The 9,479-nt window shown below is 36.6% G+C and overlaps 1 protein-coding gene across 1 annotated transcript; it reads right to left on the reverse strand.

The window, feature by feature from the left end:
• Positions 1–8,208: 8,208 nt before the first annotated feature.
• Positions 8,209–9,253, reverse strand: LOC128317241 (C-type lectin domain family 10 member A-like). Its single transcript, XM_053228327.1, has 2 exons — positions 9,196–9,253; positions 8,209–8,633 (listed from the first exon to the last, which is right to left on the reverse strand). Exons 1-2 carry the CDS (start codon positions 9,230–9,232, stop codon positions 8,209–8,211), a joined length of 462 nt encoding a protein of 153 aa, XP_053084302.1. The 5' UTR covers positions 9,233–9,253.
• Positions 9,254–9,479: the final 226 nt, after the last annotated feature.

Genomic DNA, 9,479 nt, shown 5'->3' on the forward strand with positions numbered 1-9,479 from the left:
AGAGAGCGACAGACGGCAAGCCAAACACACAGGCGCCATCTTTCCCATTGACCAAGTTGAACTGAATTGAACTGAACTTGAACTTTAAAAAACTTTAAAAAACATTACATCAAAATACTGATTTACTATCATAACATTTTGACTTAACATCTAGTGCTGATTATCTCAAAATTCTGACTTATCTCAAAAATTTTACTTACTTTTGCAAAGTTTTTCCACTTATTATCTTAACAATCTGACTTTTCTTGCAGTTACTACTCCATACATTCCAATGGATTTACAAAAGTTTCAAAAATGAAAAACTGCTCTCCATCATGGACAATCCATCTCACCCCCTTCCTGACACACTACAAAGACAGCAGAGCTCATTTTCCAACAGACTCATTCAGCTCTGCCGCCATAAAGAACATTTTAGGAAATCATTCTTACTTTTCACCATAACAGTGTACAATAGCTCATCTCTGTGTGATCGGTGAACACACTACTGCACAACCATCTGTATATACTGTTTATGTCATACATGTAGACCTCTGGATTCATTCTGCTGCTACCATCCTGAGTTCCAACATCAATAAAGTTTAGTGAGCCCGTTCCAGAAGCAGCCATGCAAGCCCAAGCCATGACACTACCTCCACCATGTTTGACCCCTGAGCTCATATGTTTTGGATCATGAGCAGGTCCTTTCTTTCTCTACACTTTGGCCTTTCCATCACTTTAGTAGGTATCGCAATCCACCATTTGAAGAAGGCTTCAAGAGCAGAAATATAGACGCTATAGCACAAGATACAAACCACTCAGCAGCAGTAAGAATCGGAAGGCCAGATTGGAATTCGCAAAGAAATACAGAATTGAGCCACAAAAATTCTGGAACCAAGATTAACCTCTACCTCTTATAGTCCATGTTTGATCTCAAACCCAAATGTCTTCAGCGTATAAAACAAAACACTTGGCTGTACCATTCCAATACTTTTGGAGGGGACTGTTTGTTGCTATGGGGTTCCATTATTTTATCCATGCTCTGTACATGTATGTGTAATCTACCAAGTTTTTCAAAATTCAGCAGTCTTCACTGAGTTTCTTGTTTACAGCATATTTGTTTGTACAGTGTTTTTTCAGAGAAAGTTTAAAGAACACACAGATGGTGATGGTGTATTTTCTTTATAAATGAACAGGGTTTGTACCTTGTTGATGTTTAGAAAAAAATGAATAACACATGAATGTCGATCATGCGACAATCTAAGGCTTATTGTTGTGAAAGAATATATAACTAGTGTAAGACAGATATTTTTAAATTGTGTTATTCAGAACATGTGTGTTTGAAGTGAACGCTGCTTTTGTTCCTGAGACAGACACATACACAGACATCAGAACAGGGTTAGCAATACTCTCTCTTGAGTGTGACTGAGTGAGAGCTGCAGCTGTTCTAAATCAAGTTCGCACTTGATGACAAGGTAAGATTAAAATGGGGGTGAAAATATGGGCAGGGTTAAAGTGAGGGGTGGGGTTCATTATGTGTCTGTCTACATGTCTGTCTCTCTTTGTACTCTGCACAAAATCTGGAAGGAAACGTTACAGCATCAGATGCCGAGTGAAGTCGCATGTAGTAAATGCTATTATTAATGTATTTTATGTATGTACATTTTATTCACTCGTGTGGTTTTTAATAAATATAAATTTATTTTGGGGTGAATTTGAATATAGGCAGGTTTTGAATTTCTTCCTTGTCTAAGCTTTTTTTGCCATTAAAAAAGATACATTTCTGAAAAGCTCTAGGCGTTGACTACATGCGACAGAAACTTTTATATAGAATATTCTAAAAAAAAGCACAGCTTTTCACATCGTTTTTTTAAAACTCAGAATATCATTTTTTATGATGTTTGATTTGTGATAGCATGTTTAATCATATGGGACACATTTTGATTAGTTTAGGCCTTTCTCAATTACTTTAAAATATTATTTATTTTTTGCACACTTACGTATGGCATCAATAAATTATATTTCAGTAACAGAGTTTTAAAAAATCTTACCCAGGAAAGATGCCTACATCAGAGCAGTTAGGGCTCATTGTGGGCAGCCCAAAGCTGGTCAATGTAGACTTGCATGTGATTGCAACTGTGGACAGCCCACAGTGGCCCAAAATCTTCAGACCAGTGCAAAATGGAACTGAGAGCATTGTTCCAGGAAGACCATGTTTGACTGTCCAATTGGCTGACCTTGCCTGACATGTAAGCAGTTGGCTGACATTCTGCGTCATCACAAATGATCCTGAAAAAGAATTGGAGATAAATAACAGAATTTAATAATTTAATATGAACTAAATGAATATATTTTTCATAAAATAATTATTTATTTAAAAAAAAAAATAACTAAGAAAATTTTTTTAACTGTAATAGATTAATATTGGTTAAATAATTTTGTTTTCCCACCAATAGAACATTTATAAATATAATAAAGTATTAGTATCCCATACAGTTAGGTCCAGAAGTATTTTTTGTAGAGTTTTTGTGATTTTGCCTTTATACACCATCACAATTGATTTGAAATAAAACAATCAAGATGTGATCGAAGTGTAGACTTTCAGCTTTATTTTAAGAGGTTCCACAAAAATATGGCATTTACCATTTAGGAATTACAGCAATTTTCAACAATGTACTTCCTTTTTCAGGGGCTCAAAGGTATTTGGACAAAGTAACATAATTGTAAATATAATCATAATTTTAATACTTGGATGAAAATCCTTTGCAGTCAATGACTGCCTGAAGTCTGGAGACCTTGTTCTCAAAACTCAAATTCTGAGTTTCCTCCCAGGAGATGCTTTGCCAGGCCTTCACTGCAGCCACCTTCAGTTGCTGCTTGTTTGTGCGTCTTTCTGCCTTCAGTCTTGTCTTCAGTAAGTGAAAACTGGCGACTGACTTGGCCATTGAAAAATATTCCATTTCTTTTTCCATTTGTCATTGTCCAAATACGTCCGGACCTGATTGTATGTGAAACAATTATAAAATTAACCTCCCTGAGAGCCCTTTATCTATAACAGTTACTGACCTGGTATAGATAACCGATAATATATAAATAGATAAACATTATTATTTATATAAACAGAACATAAGTATAATGAATTATTAATTATTGTAAGTGATAAGTTATTAATTAAAATACATATTTGAAAAATATATATTTTATAGGTATGCAGGACAGCCTTAGCATGCAATGACCCTTGGTCCATGGACATGACTTTGGCATCCAGCAATCACGCCCCCAGCCACGGGATGTGGTCCCACTGCTTTGTGGGTCAAACTCAGGAGTCAACTTCTGCAACAACTGCACTAGAGACTCTAGTGTGTCTCATCAGCCATACTAGGACGTGCTCCAGAGCTAATAATTAAGCATTTCAATAATCTTTCAAAAAGGGCACACATCATTCAAGTAAGCAATCAAGCAATCATTCAAAATTTGGCCTTACCATACCAGTACTTTTGGAGTGGACTGTATTAATAATAAGGGACCAATAATCCTTCTTGGAAAGCTGTCCTACAAGTCCTGAATAGTTTGCTGTGGGACATTTGTCCATTCTTCAAGAGGTTCTATGAGGGATAAAGGGTTCTATGATGGATATTAGGCAGCATGTGAACAGTCAGTAATAGAAGTTGATGTGTTAGAAGCAGGAAAAATGGGCAAGCGTAAGGATCTGAGCGAATTTGACAAGGGCCAAATTGTGCTGGCTAGACGACTGGGTCAGAGCATCTCCAAAAGGGCAGGTCTTGTGGAGTGTTCCCGGTATGCAGTGGTTAGTACCTACCAAAATTGGTCCAAGGAAGGACAGCTGTGAACCGGAGACAGGGTCATGGGCGCCAAAGGCTCATTGATGAGTGTGGGGAGTGAAGGCCCGTCTGGTCCGATCCCACAGAAGAGCTACTGTAGCACATATTGCTGAAAAAGTTAATGCTGGCTCTGATAGAAACAGAAAACACAGCGCTTTGCAGCTTGCTGCGTATGGGGCTGCGTAGCTGCAGACCGGTCAGAGTGCCCATGCTGAGCCTGTCCACCACCGAAAGCACCTACAATGTGAGCATTAGAACTGGACCATGGATCAATAGAAGAAGGTGCCTTGTCTGATGAATCACTTTTTCTTTTACATCTTGTGGATGGCGGGGTGCATGTTTGTTGCTAATCTAGGAAAGAGATGGCACTAGGATGCAAGAGGAAGGTTGAAAATATGGAAGAAGTAAAGGTGCCAGAGGCAGTGTATATGCTCTGGGCAAGGTTCTACTGGGAAACATTGGGTCCTGGCATTCATGTTGTTGTTACTTTGACACATACCACCTAAATAAACATTGTTGCAGACCAAGTACACCCCTTCATGGCAATGGTATAACCTAATGCAGTGGCCTCTTTCAGCAGGATAATGCACCCTTAAACACTGCACAGTTTTCCATGGAAATTAAGTTTTCATAAAGTGCATAATGTGCAGTAGTGAAGGACCTTGGCTTTATTATTTACTCCAGTCTCTCATTTGAAGCTCATGTAGATAATATTACTAGGGATGGCTTTTCTTTCCTCCAAAGTGTGTTCAGTTAAATAACTTTTCTTTTAGATGAAAGTGCAGATCTGTGGGTTCATGGGCCTCGAGATTTTGTGGTAAACTGGGATGTTTGGATGCTATCTCCAACTGATTGTTTTCTTTGCTGTAGTAAGTAACATGATTAATAGTATTTATAGACCATGACCTATTTGTACTCACACCTCGATTTTTGAGGGAGATTAAAAACACTTCAGTAAGTCTCTCTGTATATGGCCATTCATCAAATTCTGTAAATGTAATTGTAGCATCCACAGTGAGTTCAGACCCCTTCAGTTTTTGTCTACTTTGTTAGATTTAATTAAAATTGTTTAAATTCACTTTTTTGTCCATTAATCTAAACACTAATCCATAATGACAAAGCAAATACAAGTTTTATTTATTTATTTATTTATTTATTTATTTATTTATTTTGCTAACTTCTAATTTAGATACAATGCATATAAAAAGTCTGCACATCCCTGTTAAAATAGGCAAAAATGAAAAACAAACAGAAACATGTTAGAGAGAAAAAAAGAAAAACTAGAAATACCCTGGTTGCATAAGTGTCCACAGCCCTTAGCTGATACTTTGTTAAAGTACTTTTGTTTGTTTACTTATAATACAGAACTTGGTCTTTTTGGTTAAAAATTGGTTACCAAGTTAGCACGTCTTAATTTAGCAATTGTATTCCAACATTTCATTATGGAAAATGCATAATTCCACAGATTTTCCATAAGATTTTGATCTTAGCTTTCACTGGGCATTGATTATCTTCTGAAACCAATCCTCTGTTGAATTGGATTTGTGCTTTGAAGTTGGACATTTTCTGAGGCCTGCATGTTTGGTGCCAAAATAGATTGCTTTTTGGATACATGATTCTCTCTGTCGTGATAGAGCCCCAGTGCTGGCTGAATAGAAGCACCATGCTGACACCACCATGATTCACAATGGATATGGTGCTCTTTGGGTGGTAAGCTGTCTTGTTTTTGCTCCAAACATATCTTTTAGATATGTTGGCAAAATTTAGGTGGGCTTGAATGTTTTTTTTTGTTTGTTTGTTTGTGGAAAAAAAACAACAACCCCATAGCCCAGATATATGAAGAATATGAGAGATTGTGTCAATATGCAGGAGTGATCTGTACTAATAATTAAAGGTGCTGAAATTGAAAAAAAAACAGAAAAAATGTGTTGTTTGTCATAGTTGCAAACTTTTCAGCTCCTGTGTCACACTTTGAGGCCACCCAAAGAATATTTTCTGTGCATGTTGACAGCAGATTTCTCCTGAAAAAATCAGCTAAAAGTTCAATTCTTGTCACCTGATTTTCATAAAACCTTGTTTTGGAAAAAAACAACAACAACAACAACAACAGATGTTTTGTATAGATAATACACAGAAAAGCATAGAGTATTATTTAATGAGACATTTGATGTTAGTTAAACATGTGACTGCATGGACAGGGTGTGTCATGATGAACACAGGAGCTGTGAATAGAATTGTATTTTTATAGAGCTTTTTGCAGGAGAAATTGTTTCAGAACAAATTTACAGACATCATCAGGGTTTTAGAGCCCAGTGAGTGACAACAGAAACACAGGAGGAAGCAGGAGAGGCTCAGTAGAGAGAAATATCCTGCACATTATTCACTTATTCTTACATGACATAGTCTATGAATTCTACCTCATCAGGAATAGAATGGTTAGTTAATGCTTATGATGACAAAAGTAATAATATACAATTTACATTAGATTGTGGATCTTAAAAATATTATTTGAAATGAATATATAAACATTTGGGTGCATATTTACGCAAAGCATTTTGAGTGATTAGATTGTTCTCTTCACCATCCTATTACTAATGAACTACATCTCAATAAAGCTTCCAGAGTGAACATTTACATGATTTGAGATTCAGCTAAAGATTAACAGTTCTTCATTTTATGTAATATTATTTTCTTTCTCCTTGTGAAACACCACTCCATCTGGTTGCTCTCTCCATTTCACTGTGATGTTTTCTGCCATCCCATTATCCTTCAATTTCTGCTCGAGCTGATAAACAGAATAAACTTGTATTACTAAATAATATTGACATGAATTTCAGGTAAAGTAATGTAAAAATGCCACAGAACCTGATTAGCAACAAACAGATTAAGATTAAAATACAGTGTGTATGTGTCAGAGCTTGATGAAGACTCTGGTTCTGGCTGCAGTATTGAGGAGGGGAGTGGGATCTTGTGGAGGATGAGACCCACCTGCTCCAAGATGGCTGCCTTTACTGCAGGATCATTCAAATCCTGATTGGACCGGACTTTCATCTTTATGATTTCCTTTTTTCCTGTGATTACTAGATGTAAAATTACAAAGACAAATACGTTGGATATAAAAAATTTACAATTCTCTATTTAAAATGCAGTTTTCTATAATGTAAAAAATGAAACCAAGATAAATCATGTCAGATCTTTTTTCCACCATTAATGTGATGTAGCAATCAACAAGATTCAAGTAAAAAACAAATAGAAATGCTTTTGGGGCAAAACAAACTTACAATAACCTGGTTGCATAAATGTGCACACCCTTTTTTAATGGGGCATGTAATTGGCCTCGTAAATAATCATTTAAACTCGCATTCAAACTCACAAGTACAACATAAGGGAAGTGATTCTGATTAACCCCAAATAAAGACCAGCTGTTTCTGTACGGTGTTCTTGGCCCAGTAAGAGCTCAGATCTAAATCTTATCAAAAATTTGTGAAATGACTTGTGAGTGGAATAAAATTGCTAAAATAAAGATGTACTAACTTGGTAGACTCTTACCCAAAACAATGAGTGCTGTATTACAAGCAGAAGGTGTTTTAAAAAAGTATTACTTCAAGAGTGTGCACACTTACAGTATGCAACCAGGTTATTGTAAATTTTTTCTTTTTTTATATCGCAACAATCTGCAAATTATATCCACTATACAAACATGAAAACTTGAAGAATTAAACTTACATTCTAAAAGCAGTTTAAATATGTCTAAATAACAGACTGAATAAAATTTTAACTCACCTGAGTAGCAGAAGAAAGGCATTATGTCTGAGCACTTTGCATCAGAGGCCTGATTGGTATTTAAATAACCACAATTTTCTTTCCCCAGAGCATTGTCAGGTTTTCCAGACATCCACAAGATGGTAGAGAAGTTGGTTTGATCTATCCACTTCCAGGAGTCTCTGAACAGACCAAACCATGTCCAGCCAGAGGTCAGTCCCTGTATTAATGAGTTTTCTGTTGCATCTCTTGCACTAGCCAGAGCCGTATGATAATGTCTGCAGTAACTCTGAGCTTCAAGCCATGTTGTAATCTTAGAGATGTAAATGTACATCTGATTGCCACTTTTAGTGTCTGTGAAAATAAAACAAAGACACATGATTACCACTGAAGTTAATTATACGTTAAATTTATTGACTCTTAGAAGAGAAAGTTAACTACCAGGCTACAAGATAATCCTAAAACTAAGAACAACAGTACATCATTTGCTAAGCACACTAAATGTCAAACTTCATAAAGATCAGGTGTTTTTGATTGTTGTCCCCATTAAGATTTGGTATTTATCATTTATGCTACTTTAGAGCACAGTTCATTTTAATGAGAACTGATAGCACAGTCTCAAATGTTTTCATAGGACAACCTTCCCTACTGACAAAATGTTAAACATATTCTGTTCTTTACCATCAAAGCACACAAAGGGTAATGCATCTGTACATGTTATATCGTTCCAACCCCATGGGCCTATTGCAGCACACTCCTGATGTCCATCCACATTGTTAGGCTGTCCTGCAATCCACAGTCTCATACTTCCCAGTGGCTCATTTCCAAGGGACCAGCGCCAGCTGTTGATGTCATTGTACAGTCCAACCCAAGCACTGGAACTGAACTGTTGTCTCTGTGCTTCATTCTGAAGTCGGACCATGTCCTCATTACTTTTCACGATAGCCAGGTCAGTGTGTGTGGCTCGGCAGTAAGCCTGAGCATCACTCCATGTTTTCCCCTGCTGGATCAGGTAGTATATATGAGGCACAGACAGGACAAGAGGGACCAATCCTGTGGAGGAGAGTTTTAAAGAATTTATGCAATGTTAGGTCTGCAGCAGAAATTCCAATAATTTTTTTAGCTGTTCAATTTAATTCAGTTGAGTTTTATTTAACAATAGACATTATGACAAAGCAGCTTTACAGAAATGTGGATATGGATTTAGATAAGATCCATAATGAGCAAGCCAGAGGTGACTGTGGTAAGGAAACACTGCCTGAGATAACATGAGGAAGTAACCTGGAGATGAACCAGACTCAAAAAGGAATATATCCTCTGTTCATAAAACATCTATCTAAACTATCTACTTTTGAAATTATCTAGCTGTAGTATTGCATGTCCTAAATATTATAATTTCTTATATATAAATTATAATAGAAGTGTCCTGTATCAGACAGCAGGGCTACCAGTTTAGGAGAATGGAAACTACCAATTGCCTCCTTTCGATAAGACAGGTGATGCTATCATTTTGAAACTAACATGGACACTAAGCAGCTCACTGAAAACTTCAGTGTGGTACGCTGCTGTTACATGCGCACGTGCGCGCACACACACACACACACACTTCTCTTACCTGTGAAAAACAGAAATATGAACAGACGCTGCTCCATCACTGATGTGTTGTTGGGAAACTCACTAAGAAATAAGAAATGTGATTAAAGTCCCTCAGCAGTCCTGATCAAAACAGTGACTTCAGTAAAATTGAAGATTAAAAAAATTAAAACTTCAAGTACTGTATCACTACATATGATTACATTTGAAGTTAAACACAAATCACTACAGGGGAGTTGTAGTCAATAATGTAATTAGTGACTAATTATCATTCCTCAAACTGTGTCGCATAGAATTTGGGATTTC

This window comes from Pangasianodon hypophthalmus, chromosome 23, assembly GCF_027358585.1.
Source record: "Pangasianodon hypophthalmus isolate fPanHyp1 chromosome 23, fPanHyp1.pri, whole genome shotgun sequence".
Classification (NCBI taxonomy): domain Eukaryota; kingdom Metazoa; phylum Chordata; class Actinopteri; order Siluriformes; family Pangasiidae; genus Pangasianodon; species Pangasianodon hypophthalmus.

Bases quoted from the DNA above. Each gene is read 5' to 3' on its own strand.
- LOC128317241 (XM_053228327.1), bottom strand. From the start codon at position 9,232: ATGGAGCAGCGTCTGTTCATATTTCTGTTTTTCACAG. The intron at 8,634-9,195 runs GTAAGAGAAGTG...TCTCCTCCACAG, and splicing joins CATATTTCTGTTTTTCACAG to GATTGGTCCCTCTTGTCCTG.